The sequence below is a fragment of the Parasteatoda tepidariorum genome, chromosome 9, assembly GCF_043381705.1.
Source record: "Parasteatoda tepidariorum isolate YZ-2023 chromosome 9, CAS_Ptep_4.0, whole genome shotgun sequence".
NCBI lineage: Eukaryota > Metazoa > Arthropoda > Arachnida > Araneae > Theridiidae > Parasteatoda > Parasteatoda tepidariorum.
In genome coordinates, this window is record NC_092212.1 from 2,936,836 (window position 1) to 2,954,019 (window position 17,184).

At 25.3% G+C, this 17,184-nt stretch overlaps 1 protein-coding gene across 18 annotated transcripts in view; it reads left to right on the top strand.

The window, feature by feature from the left end:
• The window catches only part of LOC107441077 (UPF2 regulator of nonsense mediated mRNA decay), a 72,733-nt gene that overhangs the window by 19,625 nt on the left and 35,924 nt on the right, over positions 1-17,184 (top strand). For 10 of the 18 annotated variants that reach the window (XR_011637729.1, XR_011637728.1, XM_071185413.1 and 7 more), the window contains 9 exons: positions 1,084-1,131; positions 1,659-2,204; positions 4,969-5,055; positions 8,100-8,169; positions 9,134-9,163; positions 9,934-10,056; positions 11,637-11,740; positions 13,098-13,183; positions 15,298-15,406. Coding sequence is in view for 16 of the 18 variants with exons in the window: in XM_071185413.1 (XP_071041514.1) it covers positions 1,084-1,131; positions 1,659-2,204; positions 4,969-5,055; positions 8,100-8,169; positions 9,134-9,163; positions 9,934-10,056; positions 11,637-11,740; positions 13,098-13,183; positions 15,298-15,406 (1,203 nt within the window). In the remaining 2 variants the exon portion in view is untranslated. The remainder of the gene's footprint in view (positions 1-1,083; positions 1,132-1,658; positions 2,205-4,968; positions 5,056-8,099; positions 8,170-9,133; positions 9,164-9,933; positions 10,057-11,636; positions 11,741-13,097; positions 13,184-15,297; positions 15,407-17,184) is intronic. The other 8 variants (XM_071185417.1, XM_071185421.1, XM_043042593.2 and 5 more) reach the window with 1 other exon arrangement.

Consider the following 17,184-nt stretch of genomic DNA (forward strand, 5'->3'; position numbering starts at 1 on the left):
TATGCAGGGTTTGTAAAAAGTGCTTAATTTTCAATCTTTTAAAAAGAGATTCTTCCTTTGTCGTAACGATTGTTTCTCTAAATTACAAAAAATGCATGATTTTCACAATTTTCTCTGCAATATTTATCAGAAACTAGTTATTTTATCAAGATTATGTAAAGTTTTTGAATTTTATTGATTTTATATTTATAAATTAAGAACTTTTAAACAATAAAAAAATACTTTTTAATACTACTCAGATCTTAAATATAATTTTTTTTTTTGGAAAGTGATTAAAAATATTTTTGAGTGCTTAAAAAGTACTTAGAAGGTGCTTATTTTTTGTTGAAAAAATCTGGCTAAGCACCCTGATAGAGGAAGTAAGTATTGGAGCAGCTGTGCTAGCATGTCATGCAGAAATAGAGAAGAACTAAATATAAACAATAATAAACTTAATAAAACTAGAAAAAAAAAACTTATACTGTATCTCTCTAGTAGTGCTGGTAGTCTAGTAGTCTCTAGTATATGGGAGACAAGTGTATAAAGGCTCAATATTCTTCAAAGTTTCATTATTGATATTAGAATTAAAGTTTTCACTCCATTTCATCATTCATACGATTTTTATAATATTATATATTTAATCATTTTGAAAAATATGAATTGAGCTAAAAGAACTATTAGAAACAATCAATAAAGTAAAATGATTTATATCTTTTGAGATTCTTTTTGGGTGTTTATTTGTTTTAATATCAAATGATCTTGTTATGAGATTATTGTGTTTTCTTTTTGATATACCTCTATATATTGAGAAAGTGAGAAAAACTATAGTATATGTGGAAATAACCCTTCAAAATAAATAAATAAAATCAATAATTTGTAGTTATATTGTAATTACGTTTTCTAATTTGTTTATATTTGTTAACAATAGAGTTATTTAATTTTGGTAACATTCTTTGTATACAAAAAATTTTATAACTGAAAAATATTTGTAAACATTTTCTTTCAGTACATTAATATCAGTTCTTCTAATTTACTTTAATATTGCTTGAAAAACTGCTGTTTTATTGATATTAATTTCTTATAGTTGTTTTTTTTTTATTGCAGATCTCAAATCCAAGTAAAATCCGTGTGGATCTTCGTTTTTATGCTGAGGTATTTATTTTGTTCCATGTTAGGGAAATTTTAATTTCAAGTTCTGGTTGCTGTGTTTTTTTTTTTTTTTTTTTTTTTTTTTTTTTTTTTTTTTTTTTTTTNTTTTTTATTTTTTTTTTTATTATTATTTTTTTTTTACAGTGTCAACTTATTTTAAAGTCATTTTGCTTAATGCTTTAGTTTACTTTTTTATAATACTTAACTTCTTACTTTACTTTATGCTTTTGTTTACTTCCCTTCACTTTTCTTTACACTTTACTTTGCTTTTTACTTTATATATACTTTTATTTTAAACTTTATGCTTTATTTTATAATGTATTATTTTTATTTTATACTTTACACCTTATTTTATACTTTTCTTTATATTTTATACTTTATGCTATACATGACCGTTGGTTTCTGGCTGTTGTAAGAGTATTTTACTTTTAACTAATTTAAATTGTGATTGTGTGTTTTATTTAGATGTTTTATCTAGATATCTTCATTTTTTTTAAAAAAAAACTTATTGTTTATAACTTATTTTACAGCTTGTGTCATCTGGTATTTTTGCTTTAAAAGAAGGTTTGCCACTTTTAGGAAATCTTTTGACTGTTCTGACTGCCTCTGACAGAGAAGAACACAGCAATGTTAATATTTTGCTCAGCTTTTGTCGTCACTGCGGGGAAGACTATGCTGGTTTATTGCCTCGCAAATACAGACTTCTTGGGGAAAAATTTGGTGTTGAGATTCCAAAAAGTGACTTTTTGCTTCCTGACCGGCAAAAGGGATTGCGTAATTTGCTCAAGGATTACTACAAATCTCTCTGTAAACACCTCACCAAAGATTACAAGACACTCCAAAATTTGGAGAAAAATAACTACAAAATTTTGCAGACGAAAGGAGAGCTGAGTACAGAGAGGAAAGAGAAGTTTGAGGCGACTCAAAACGCTTTCCAGAAACTTCTCACAAACACACAGCAGTTTGCGGACATCGTAGACGAGGATATCCCTCATCTTCCCAAAGACGACAGTTTGTTCCAAGACAGTGAAACGACCACTTTGGATGTTTACAACCGATTTAAGGATCGTGATGCTGTATGTTTTATTTTTTACTATTTCAATTGTTGCAGGGCTTAATATTATTCATAGTGTGTTGGTTTGAAACCATTATAATTTGACTTGGACCACCGTAAAATAAGTAATAGTCTCTTTGGACCAACAATCAATCAATAAAGAAATAATACACTTATATCTTTTTTTTTATTTAAATTTCAATTTTTTTAAAAATTTATTTCATTTCATTTATTTATTTATTTGATATTTTGGCATGTGTTTTCGACAACAAATTTTTGGTTAGTATTTTTTTATCATAATTTTGAATATTTGGCTTTGAATATAAATTTTCATGTAATTTCATTTTAATAATTTTTTTTCCTTCTACTATTCGGTATAATTTGTTATTTATGCTAAATATATATAATATCAAATTTGTTTGTTAAAACTTAATGATAAAATTTTGATTTATATAAATAAAATTTGTGTTTTTAATTAGTTTAAATTTTTATAAATTATGTATTTGTAAAAGTTATTTCGTTACATTCATTTGATAGTATTATTTTAAAAAAAAATCCAATCAGAATGACTGGTGAAAGTATTTTGGGGATCTTTTTGTTATTGGTCCTCAGGACCAGACTCTAAATTTTCTTAATTTCAGGCACGAGATTCTTTCGGCTTTTGATGGAATTTCTGACTTTCTGAACTTTAGGAAAAATTAATGAAGAAAATGCTATATCTAATGTCTATAATATATTTATATTTTAATATTATTTTGCTATTTTATTTTCTTAAATCATGATTTTTATATAAAGCTGAACTGTTTGGTTGGGTACTCATGTAAAAGGAAAACTTTGAATTAGTAGATAAAAAATTAAATTTTTTTTCTGCAAAATAGTTTCACATGTTTTTTTATAAATTTTTTCTGTAATTTAAGTTAATGGGTATTTTCAGACGTTCCTTTCCCACTCTCTAGCCTGTTATACTTACCCCTCTATTATTATTTTTATGTTGTCAAAATTATTCTAAAGATTAAACTAATTGAAAGTTTATCTATGTAAAATATACAGAATGGAAGAAAAAGAAACTTTAAACAGTTTTTGATCCTACTAATGCTTATTCGATAAAAGGGAAAAATAAAACAATATTGAAATGTCATTGCCCACAGTTGTAGCTGGGTTTTAACAACATGGTCACACACACAAAAAATACATTTTGTATGCTAAAATATAAAAAAACGAGATATTTATGCAATTATTTACGTTATGTAACACGAGACATTTATAGCTAATCAAAAAGATTGAAAATATATAGAGATTTTTAAGTTGTAGTCTGCTATCGAATTTAATGAAAGCATAAATAAAATGCCTTACTTCATTTGATCATTTTCTCTCAAAACAGGTAGTTTTGGATTTGTGGAATAAAATGTAAACAATTTTCTTTTCAAAATAGATATATTCACTTTAAATATCCCTTTTGTTTTTACATCCTCTTGTACTGAGCTAGCTGTATGTCCCAAATTGTTATAATTATATAAATAACATTGAAAAATATCAGAAAGCTTTTGAATTATTTTTCAGTACCATTCAAAAACTTCATTTTGGACCATCATGTTTAAAGATTCAGCAAAGCAAGATCAGGGATCCCATAAGTCAGGGAGAATGAAGAAAACCTGGAATTGTCTGGGAAATTTATTTTAACTCTAAATAGCAGGGAAGAGTTCGGGAAAGTTGCAATTTTTTACAAAAAAACTGGAAAATTCCTATATCATGCCTAGAATATAACCAGTCTTAGAATTGTTAGTAACAGTAATCAGTTATGAAAATTCGATTTAAATAATTCTTACATCTATTACAATTATTTTATAAAATTTCCCTTTTTAAATGGAACTTTTCCATTTTTCTTTTGTCATTCTAGTATATGTTTTTGCTCACAACATCTAATATTTGATATTACAAATTTTAATAAAATCTAAGTTTTCTGATGAAAAATTGTATGATGTAGATAAAATATGTTATGGATTTTCACTGAAATTTATCAGATATACCTGGAAAAGCCAGGTAATTTTTTTTCTGAAATTGAGTGGGAACCCTGAAGGGAAGGTATGAAATTCCTATTAAGATCCATAATGTTCATCTTTGTCAAATTTTTAAAAATTTTTATTACATTTATATTGTAAAATATACAGCAAAAAAGTTTCTACCATACATTTTTTTAAATGTATTAGATTTATATATGTAATCAAATAAAACTTTAAATAAATAGATCGATAGAGATTGAGGTCAAGGGGTGGCAATTAATATTCAATGTTTCTTATTTGGTGTTATTCTCTAATTAATTTTCCTAAAGTTATAAGTGTGTTGATTTAAGCTGAAGAATTGCTGTCTTATTTTTCATATTTAAATTAATACTTTTATTTGTAATTTCATTATTTATAGTTTTATTTTTTGATGCTATATATATTTTTTTAGATTTAATATATAATATTTTACAATCCTCATTAAAAATTTGAAAAACCTTGATGTAAATTATGCTGCATTAAATTTGATGTCCCTCTCCATGTGAAGCGGTATTTAAACAAAAATATTTTTCATAATTAAGTTTTTTTGCATTCAAAATAATCTGTTAATTTTTTTTTTTAAGATTCCATTCATTTACTTTTTTAAAAAAATCTTATGCTTGAAACTAGGAAACTTTCTGCTTCAAAGTATTTCGCGATTTATCTTTACCCTCGTATGTTGGAGAATGGAGAAAGTTAATGCTCATGTAATTATTTAAAATAAATTCTTAAATTTTGATTTTATAGAGTGATGCGTCTTTCTCTGCTTGGGAAGATGATGACACTCGAAGCTTTTATGAAAATTTACCTGATCTCAAAGCTTTCATTCCTGGTGTAAGTAGAAAAAAAAATTTTTTTTTTTCTTATGAGGTACTCATATATTATATGATTTGTTGACATCATTTTTATTAAAACAATCCCACACAATTTACTCAATTAGTTAATTTTTATTTCATCTTTATATTATAACCATAACCTAGACATAAAATGTTCAATGCTGTCAGTTTTTCAAATTTAGAGTAGCTAATCCTTAATAGTTATATTGTTATAACTAATGAATAATAAATATACTTTTCAAGTTATCACTTTTATATCTTACGAATTTAAAATCAGGAAAGTAAATAATATTTTTTTCCTACTTTATTTAATTTTCAGGTTTATGACAAGAAAAAATTATAAGTTTTTTAAAACAGGTTAGGAGCAAATTGAAAAATTGATAATTTTGATAGAATAATCATGTGGCTTATCCAAGAAGAATATTAGTAGTAATAAGATATATAGTTGGCACATTTTTTTTTTAATAAAACTTTGTATTAAAGACAAAAGAAAAAAATTTTTTTTCAAAAGAACCATAAATAGTTTTTTTTAAAGGAATCAATTTAAGAAACTTATTTACATATTGTAAATTCAGAGAATCAATTTAATAGAGTTTGTTTTGACAAGAACTAGTTTTAAATCTTAACTTTAGAAGAAAAAATTAATGGTACCTAACTTATTTTGGGGTTAAGTTGTATTTCTGCAGGAAAATGCTTGCAGAACAGATAATATAACTACGAGAGAAAAATATATTAGATTTTGTTTATGAAAATCTTAGAAAAATTTTTCATAATGTGGTTTAGACCACAGTTTAAAGCAAACCTTTTTTTCTTCTTTTTTTTTCTTTTTTTTTAAAGAAACCAACCCTGTTTTTTTATAGAAATAATTTTTTTAATAATTTAATTTGTGATTATTCATGTAATTAACGAAATGGGAAAAAAATCGTTCAGTTTTCCTTAAAAATCCTTTCAATTTTGAGTTAAGTTGCTGAAGTGAGTCTGTTACTTTAAATAAACATTAACATGTTTTTAAATGTTTATGTATTACTGTGCTCCTATAAAAATGTGTTTAAATTAAATTAATGTGAGTAAGAAGTTAAAGCGAAAAAATTGCTTGAAATGAAATAGACCATCACAACTTCCTTATTATTATGCTATGCATATAGTAGTCAAAAGCTTAGATGGTAATGCTGTGCTATTCTGAATTTTTTATTGCACTTTTTAGTTTTTCTTTCTTTCTTTCTTTTTAAGTTTATCAATGTAAAACAAATTTTTACTTTTTACTGTATATATTCATTTGTTTTTAATTTGATTCTAGTGCTTTCAAACTAAAATATTTATGTTAAAAAACTTAATATATATTTTAAAAATTATTATCAATGAATATTATGTTATTTAATGCTGTGTTATAAGCATATTGGTGTGCTATAAGTTTTATACCTATAAAAATAATAGCAAAAAAGTATTTTATCTTTTATTTATCATTAATTCATTAGTACTAAAATGTACTCTTACTATTTTATATAAACATGCATGCATCTGATTTGGACTTTTTAATTCCATTTAATCATTCTGCTATTTTCAAATATTTTTTTAATTGAAAAAATATATTACCTTACATTTTTCAAGTTCTCCTTAAAATTTGTACTGATACAATTGAAAAAATACGAAGAAATGTAATTTTTATATTAAGTAAATTGATACTAATTTTGTATAGTGTAGATTATTGTATACTAATACATATAGTATGTTGTTTGTATACTAATACAATAATTAAATATTGAATTTTTATTTGTTTATTTTATTTTAATCTAGCTGTAAATTAATGTGTAAATAATCAAAATCTTCATTTAGTCTTTTTTTTAACATATTAACATTTTTATTTAACGAAAGTGGATATTTTTTTATTGTTTATGGAAAACATTAATTAATAGTTAAAAAGTCTTTGTGAAAAACTTTTTAATGCTTCAATTAATTTTATTTTAATTTGGAGTTTAAAATATTATTTTATAATCGGAAAAAATCTAGATTTCCAGATTTTTCCACAACCACGATCCTGAAGTTTCTGGAAATCTAAGGTCCAAAAGTTTCAAGAAATCATTGATCACATTTATGTTTAAAAATTCATTTTGTTTAAAAATATTAAAACTAAAATTTAAACTTGGCATCTCTTTCATTTGTAAATACTTTTTGGTAGAATAATAAATGTGATTAGAGACAAAAGTAAACTTATAAATAATTTTTCATTTAAATTATATGCTGAATATAATTTATTTAGAATTTCATGTTATGATAATATAAATTTTTTGAAATGCGTCACTAATGATTTTATGTAAGACATTTTCCGGATTTTTGTGTTGGGCTCACAATCATCCCCGTAAACATAAAAATCTGTGGGTTTTTTTTATTTTATTATTTTTTTTTTAAATTTTAAATTTAGCATGCAACAATTTTCCTTTTTCATTTAGATTAGTGTTGTTTCGATTGGAAATCCATGGGGCCTGCTTAGGTGATGATAAGATTCTTAACAAGTAACTTTATCATAGAGCAGAATTTTCATTAAAAATTTCATTTCATTAAATAGGAAATGCACAATATTTTTCAATTTTGAAATGGATACCTCATTAAATTATTCCTTATAAAAAATAATCGATGATATTGTTAATTTATAACTTTAAAACTGTAATTCCTTGAAAAACATGGTTTTTGAGTTTTTTCTTCCTCAAAAATTGTACCTTATTTTTACGCATTCACAAAAATAGAATTCTAACAGAAAGAACTCGTTTCTATGCTAACTTAAGAATTATGAATTTTCCAAAAACTTCATCATAGAAATACTGGACGGACCACAGATTTTTGTGATTTCTTTAAAAAAATCTCAAAACTGGATGTTATCTTCACAAATTCACAAAAATATGAATTAATTTTTCAGAAAAACAGAACCATTTACAAAAATTCCCAATCGACCAATCAAATATACTTTTTAAATTTGACTGTACAAATAGTATGTGTTGAAAATTAATTTTCTATACTTTACATTACATTGCGAATTTTCTCTTTTAGATTCTATTCAAAGACAGTTCATTAAATGCTCAATCTCCCAATGAAAATGAAATACAAAAGCTTGAAGAAGGTATTCTAATTTTTTTTTAAGAAGTGTGGTGTGAGCTTTATTTGTGTTATCACAATTCATCAAGATTTCTTTGACTTTTACTATAAGGTTTATAAATGAGTAAGAACTTTAACATAATTTAAAAATAAGTTTTAAAGCTTCTTAAACATAAAAAGTGTGCTCTGTTAAAGTTCTTGAAGTAAGGAATTTCTTAAAATAAGTATTTATTTTTTCAACTTTTATGTTATCCTATCATTAATTTACATTTATGCTTCTTCTGTGTTTTTACTCACTATTTCTTAACCACAATCCATGACAATTTTTAAAGTCTAGTTATTATCTCGGATGGTTTCTGATAGTTGAAATTCCGAAATATTAAAAATAGCTTTTTATTTACTTATTTTTTAAGATTAACTGTAATGTCTTTTTATTTTTTATTAAAAAATAAACGTTTTTGTTTTTTAATCTTCTGTTGGTTTCGCACTTAAGACAGACATTAAAGCTAGAAATATTTATGATCTAATCATGGATTTTCTCATATCAAAGTATAATCTTAACATTTCAAATGGCTAAGATTTATGAATTAAATAATTTTCCCTGCTAAGTTATTAATGAAAAATTAAAAACAAATTGTTTCAAGAATAGTTTTGATCTGGTTTTTATTTACGCTCAAAAATTAATTCTTGTTGAAATCCTAAAAATGGGAAGTGATTCTGAATGCTCTAAGTGAAATTAGTATTTTTTTCTCGCTTCATGAAATTGAGAAGTGTCCCAATTTGATATTTGTTCACATTTTCTTCTTAATAAGCTTTATTAATAATGCTTTTAATGAGATTAATACCTTTTCTGAACAAACAATTTTTATGAGTAAATACTCCTCTTTGATAACTGAATTGAAAGGTAAGGATTTTAAAGTCTATGCTGGAATGAAATAAATTTATATTTTCATTTTTGTTTTAAATCTACACATGGAATGGATCTGTAGGCAGTTTATGGTTGTATTTGAGGAAAAATGGTAAGTGCTCTAATTTTTAAGTAAGCTCAAATCTTTTCTTCACTTTAATGCTTAGAGATGAAATTTTTGAGAAAAGTTTTTAACAAAAAGAGTTTTGTTAAAAAATTTTTTTTAAAGATAAAAAAATATTTGTGTAATTTTTTTTTTTTTTTGCATTGCTGTAAGGTATCAGATTATTTGAGCATAATCTCATTTTCAGTGAATTTTTTCATTCTTTAAATGCATGTCTGATTCAGAAAAATATTAATTAATATTTTTTTCAAAATTTGATCCTGAGAGACATTAGTTAATACTTTAAAACTTTTTTGATTTTGAATAACTTACACAATATTTTAATTAAGGATTTTTATTAAATTTATTTTTATTTAATTAATGTATAAGAAAATATTGCAAGAAAAAATATGACTTTGTTAATCTTTTATTTGAACTTAAGAGAAATAAAATTTTTGAAATTTGCGTCCATTAAATTCACATAGGGAAATTATCTCTAGCTCTATATCAGTAAAGATTCCTGAATCATGCTAATGGACTATGTTCCTGGCCCATCCATAATTTGGAACTTATGTAATACTTTCTCCTTTAGTTTTAGATGATATTATCCTCTAAATATATTAGGTGCTTTTATTAAAATTATTTGAGAGCTTAAAATATTGTTGTAAATTTAATGATTTTAATTAAGTTGGAACTGATTCAAATATTTGTTTTTCTGTGTAAGAATAAATGTACTTTTTATTATATAAAATTTATAATTATGTCTCTTTTTCTGTCAGATCTGAGTAAACTGGAGATTGATGAGACAGAACTCCTCGAGACAAAAGAAGTAGAAGAAATGAAAGGAGGTCGAACTGATGAGAAAGATCTCACGGAAACTCTCATGATGCAAGAAATAGAAGGTGAGATCACTTTACTTCTTTGGATGTACAGTGCACAAAGTAAAAGTGAATCATCCTAAATAATTTTTGACCTAATCATCAGATCATCACTTTCTAAGATTCAATCTTATTGGTTCAAAAGGATATATTTCACTTTTCAAAACTATAACACCTTTCAAAAGGATAGCACTTTTCAAAAATGAAATTTTTTTACTTTACTATGTCGATTTTCTTCTCGTATTATGCAAAATCAAGGTTTTCACATTGTTCTATTCAATGTTTTCACTGTTCATTCAAACACAATGCATTGTGGCATATCGTCAGTCCATAGTGTGTGAAAGTGCCAATCGTTTCACATGTTTGGTGAAATACTTGCGAGTTCGCGTGTGCGTCTACTGAGCTGGGTTTGGGTGAGATTCTTGCAATTTCAGGTGCAATTCTGCTGCATTTTGCACAATATTCTCAATATCAAGCTTCATTTTCCACCCTCTGAAATTGAACCGCAAAATCTCTCGATCTTTTTATAGTGGTTTAATATAATCAAGAAGAAGAGTTCTCTTTGTCAGAAACTAGTTATTTTATCATGATCATGTAAAGTCTTTGAAAATTATTTTACATTTTCATAATGTTGTTACATTTTGAAATGTAATGTTGTTTGTTAATATACTTAAAATATTTTTAGTGCTTAAAAAGTACTTAAAAGGTGCTTATTTTTGTTGAAAGATTTGGCCACACACCCTGTCTAGCTTCAGTAATAATGTTAGCAATGATTTTTTTAGAAGAAGCATTTTCATCAACCTGGTTCTACTTTTTGTGTGTTTGTTATCTCTCAACAATCTGTTAATTAACTAAATATAATTTTTCACTTAAATATTAAAAATTGGATTGGAATTTAAGTCGTTGAAAATTTGATACATTTAACTTTTTTTCAAATTTTTTGAAACATTCTTATATTATTAAAAAAGGTATTAACTAATTAAGATGAAAGTTTTGGACTTAGCCAAGCGAAAGCTGCCTAATGTGAAACTGGAAAATTAATTAAATTTTTGTAAGTATAGGTTAATGTATTTATTAATTTTATATTTTTATAACTTTATTTTTAAGTTTTTAAACTGAAAATATTTAGCTGTCAAAAGCTTTCATCACTTAAACAATTGATGAATAATTAAAATGGGGGGGAAAAAAAGACTAAGAAGGACCTTTTTTGACTTGTTTCTTAATTATAAGTGCAAACTTATAATTAACATAACAGCTTCTAAGTGTTTCAATAAAAAGTGTTTTTTTGCTCCTTACAATTTTTTCAGTCAATCAAACCGGTTTATATATATATATATATTATGTGTGTGTTTTAAATAAGTATTTTTGAATGAGAAATATGTTAAATTTTGGATAACATTCTTCTTTTTTCTTGGATTAAATATTAGTATGTGACCCGCATAGTTTGCAGTTTTGTCTACTTCATATTCTTATAGAATTTTTAAAAACATAGTCAATGGCTGATGATTACAGTACACACTGTATGCTATTCAATAACTGTCTAGTTTTATTAAAATTTGTAATATAATGACTGCATTGGATTGAGTCCGTATTTGTGTTTGTAGACACTGAAGAGGATAACACTCAAGCAAGCACGGCCAACAAAGTTTTGCTCGATGGATTCTTGTCTTCATTATTAAATTGTGTTAATAGAGAAATCATAGATCAGGTATTAATCACTATTTTATAATTTTCTGGAATCACTGCTTACATTGTGTTCCTTTTTTTTTTGTTATGCTTAAATAAGCTACACTAAACTTTTCCTTTGTGAAAAGTGTTTTAGTCTCATTTGGTCAAACTAATATTGTGATAAAACGTTTTGAAATAAAAACGTAATCTTCCTAAAGTTGAAAAACTTGAACACTATTTATTTATTATCTAATGGGTATTATTTTACATCTAAAGTTCGATGTTCTCATTCTAACTACAAGTAAAAGTCCCAAATCTTGGTTTTCTAAACCTTGCTTTTTTTTTAAAAAATAGTCATAGTAATATCATTATTATTATTGAAATTTAATCTTTTCAAAGGTGAATATTTTCTAAGCTACATGAACAATATAAATCTGCCTATTGCTAGTTCATATTCCAAATATACAAAACAATCGGGAACAATCCCCCCCCCTCCCGAATGGGATTCCTCTGTATGGGATTTTTTAATAGATCTTGATGAGATTTTTTAACAGATACTTTCATATCGCTGATTTCAAGTCTGCAATCGGCTTCTCTTTCTAAGCCACATTTTTTTTTAAAATGACATTAAATCCTTCTTTTTTTTCAAAATGTACAAGTTTGAAAACATTATATATAATAGGGCTGTCATAAATACTGTGACTAACTTCTAGGATAGTTTGGGCACATCATCAGGATTGAAATTGCATAGGATAAAATTGCATAGTCGTAGCATTTTTCTATTTTCACCTGTTCGGAATCTCACAAAGAAACTGTTCATTAAAGGGAAATCCCCCTAGCATCATATAATGTTATTTCTGGTCATAGGATTTCCGAACAATTTAAGATAACAGGTTTGTTAATTTTATAATTTTGCGTATGAACATATTTCATAATGCTAACTCTTATAATATCTTGCCTTAAATCCATGTCATTTCTTAACAAATACAAACAAATATAATATCTTGCAAAACAAATTTGTGTCAAAATAAATTGTAGAAAAAGCTCATAATCATAAAAAATATCTGCATTATTATTTTTTTTTTATCAACAAGGCTACCCCTTTTAAAAATGACGATTAAAAAATTGTATTTACAAATTGTTAGCTTATGTTTTATTTAAGAAAATATTGAGGCTTAAATTATTAATTGAAATTTTTGTTTTTCGTAAGCATTTTTTAAAATTGATGTTACTATAATGGACTATCCTTTTCATTATATTTAGCGTGTATTTATATTTTTCTGAAATCAATATTATTTGATTATAGCTATTTTAAATAATGTAAAATAGTTATATTGTGTAGTTATAAATATTTTTTTTCATTTCAAATAATTTAGTGATTTATGACTCATTTTTAGGCTGCTACTGATTTTTGTATGAATTTAAATACTCGACCGAATCGGAAGAAACTTGTACGTGCCCTGTTTCTTGTCCCCCGAACAAGGTAAAACACTTTACATTCAACATTATTATACAAAGTATAAAGAAATAGTAAAAAATCATTAAAAATTACGTAACAATTTAAGTTATTTATCTATGGATTAGAAAAAAATAGTAAGTTGGACCTAGCACGATCTAGATGAATAGTGAAATATGGGATAATGAATATTGTGATAATGTAAGTATTTTTAAGAAAAATTGCCAGGAAATTTTAGTGTGAATATACTTATGAGTCTTAGAAATCGCACATTTTATTTTTATGATTGAGAAAACAAATTATTTTGTAATGCTTTTTAGTTTCTAAGGGTCTGTTAACAGTTTCTCATCATTGAGAATATAATGCATATAGTGCTTTTTGCCTTGAAGTATAATAGCCTCTTTTTATTTTTCTTCTTTTACCTTCTGCTTCAAGTAATCTGAACAAATGGAATTTTACACATTGCATTTTTTATGTTATGAAAAAAAAAAGACAATTACCACGATTAACTCTGGTTTGACATCTTGTTAGAATATTTCGAGCCCACTCCGAATTCCGGCAACTTTTAAAAATGCATCAATCGTTTGACAGCTGACTTTTCCAATGATCTAGTTCATAGTTTATACTTGACGTCATTATTCTTTATTTTATAATGATTCCTTTTCAATATATTAAAGTATTTTATCAGAAAAATAAACTATCACAGAATACATTAAAATCCTAAATAATAATAAAACACAATTCATGATTTTTTAGAAACGTGAGGAACAATTTGGTTCTACCTAAAATGAATTTTTAAGCAAAACTTTGTTTGATTGTTTTGGATAAAATGAATTTTTAAGTGAAGACTGGTTTGATTGTTCTCTTTAAAATAAATTTATTTCTAAATGTATCTTTTGATATGAATTTTTATTTTGATGAAAAAATTACAATAAAAAAAGTGAAATGTTGATAAAAATTTGCTACTGAAAGGAAAACGTTTATTAATACAACATAATTCATGATTTTTTAGAACAATTGAACATGTATAATAATAAAACTAACAATTCACAATTTTTAGAAACTTTTGTTCTACATAGCAGGAATTTTTTATTTGGACCTGGAAAGGAACCTAGTTTAATTTTTCTACTTCAAATTAATTAATTTTTATTTGTATTCATATGAATTTTTATGTTAATGGAAAAGCTATATTAAAAAAATAGGGTCTATATAGTATCAGTACATATTTTACGCTAAAATGAAGGCATAAAAAAAGTGAAATATTTACACTGTAATCTAAGATTAAAACTGCTTAAACTTTTTTGGCTTTTCTTTTTGTATGATAACATGAAAGCATCTTGAAGCGAGCTAAAGAAAACTACAAGTAAGAGAATTCACCTATTGATAACAAAACTTGCGTAATCCAAGCCGACTGATGGAATTAGATGCAGAGAGAATGATCCTTAAGTTTTTGAAAGTAATAAATTGGGAATATTTTTTAAAAATCTTTTTTACTCATTCTGTTATCTTTTTTTTTAGTATCCAGAATTATTTTAAATTATAAAATTATTATTCATGAAGTCATATCAGAACTATGAACTGGATTGTTTAAAAAGTTGGCAATGGAACAAATGTGCTTAAATCAAAGGTTGAATAGAGCTCATTATCACTGGCTCTGGTTATATAGAAATCCTCCCTCATTATTTGATCTTTGAAAGCCAATTTGAACATAAAACTTTCAAAAAATGAACATTGAACCGTTCTTTTAGTAAATGTTTGATTTTTCTTTCAGTATTGCAATACATGATTTTCAAAGAACAGGAATCAAATTACTTAGTTTTTAAAATGATTCTTTTTTAAAATATTGGTAAAAGTTGGGGATTTTTATCACTCTGGTGAAATCAGGATAATGTTGGGGAATTTAACTAAAACATCCCAAAAGTTAGAGAAAATGAATTAATTTGAGTTTATGGTACCTAAATATCCAATATTTCTTTCCCAAATATTTTGCTCTTGAAATAATTTTTTTATTTAAAAATTTGATTATTTAATAACAAATATAATTGTTTAGTAATATATTTTATGTATAAGTATAATGTATTGGTAATTTAATGTATTTATAAGTTAATCTGTTCTGATAGCATATTTTAATTTTGTTTTAGGTTGGATTTATTGCCGTTTTATGCACGTTTTGTTGCAATATTAAATCCATGTATGCCTGATGTTGCCACTGACTTGGTTACTATGCTCAAACAAGATTTTAAATTTCATGTGAGTAAATATATTATTGAAAGGAAAAATAAATTCTAATCGTAGCCATAACTAGGATTCACACCAGTAATAAAAATATACTGAAGGCAACCTATGTATTTATTTAGTAGTCTAAAACTTAATATGATTGACAAATTTGAGGGAGGAAAATCTAATTTTACAATTGCATAATTAATGTTATGGTACACATCAAAAACTATTAATAGCCATCTATAACACATTAAAACTTGTTAGATCCATTTAGCCCATAATGATTGAAGAAGTATTTATTAAAATTAAATGAAAGAAAGCTAGAATGATGTTATTATAAACAGATTCAACATATTAAACTGCTTAGACCAAATAAATAAATAATTGAACGAAACAGAGAATGTAAGAACTAAAAAATATTACATTAAAAATTAATTGTCTAAAAATTATTAAATTCTAAATAAAGTCAATTCTGAAAGAGCAAAAAGCAACATTTTATTGATAAACAATTATACTGTCAGGACATGAGTACAAAACACAGTACAACATGTAAATTAGAAATATCAACATTTAAAATGAAAATTTTTTGTACCATACACTTTCAATTATTGCTTTTGAAAAATTTCAAAGCTAAAATCTAACCTTCATGTAGAAAATAAAATTAGTGCTACAATTAATTTTAAATTCATGACATTCACTGCAAAAACTATTTTTCGTTACTATTTTGTAATTTTAAAACATGTTACAATACGACAATTTTGTTGCCTGCGTGTCTGATTTTAGCGACATTTGTAGAACATTTGAGGACAATTGTCGCTATACTGCCGTGAACCTTAGCAATAACTATTATTATTCCGAGTGAAGGCTGGACATTTTATGATATTGTAGTGCTGCACCAAATGCTAATCAATTTAACCAATATGGAAGCTTTCAAAAATAATAGTTTTGTTGCCTGTTAATGCAAATCCCAGAATGTGACTATTATTTTTTATTCAACTTTGTTAACATTTGTGAACATTTTCTTTCTATAAAAATGAGCCAATTTTTCTCAAAAATATGCATGCATGGTATTTTGGCTTTACAGCTGCACAAATGAAATGCTAATTATTTATATAATCACAACTTTGCAGAGAATGCATCTTTTAATTATATATTTACTTACTCTGTTGCTCTTCTGTCTACAAAAGATCTTGGTCTTATTTATGTCAATCTTCCAATTTCTGAGACATTTATTTTAAATCTTTCTCTACCTCATCTAGCCATCTTTTTCTGTGACCTTTCTCTTTCCCTATGAATTTTCTTTGCTCTTACATCACTTATTTGCATCAGATGTCTCAGCTATTGTATTCTTTTTGTTTTTATTATATTTTTCTTCATAGAGCTTACTTAAATCTAAATTACTTCTAATTTTCCCGGTGTTCTTTGATTGGTCCATATATCTTCCTTAGAATCTTTCTTTCAAAAATAATAAATTTTTTTCATTTATTATTATTAGTAATATTTGTTATTTAGAGTTGCAGTTTAAGTTTCTGCAACATATGTGATAATAGGTCTAACTATTGTTTCGTATAATTTTAGCTTTAACACAAGCATTAAGAAGAAGAAAATTCTTTTCCAGCTGCTAGTTTTATCATATATAATAATTATTTTTCTCTGCATGTAATTAGATATAAGCCTATAGAATATTAATATTTAGCATATGATTGATGAAAGGGCTTTCGGATGGGACATTTGATTTTTTATGATAGTATTTTCATGACAAAAAAAGGAAATTTTTCAATTTAACTTTAAATTAAATGTTAATTAAT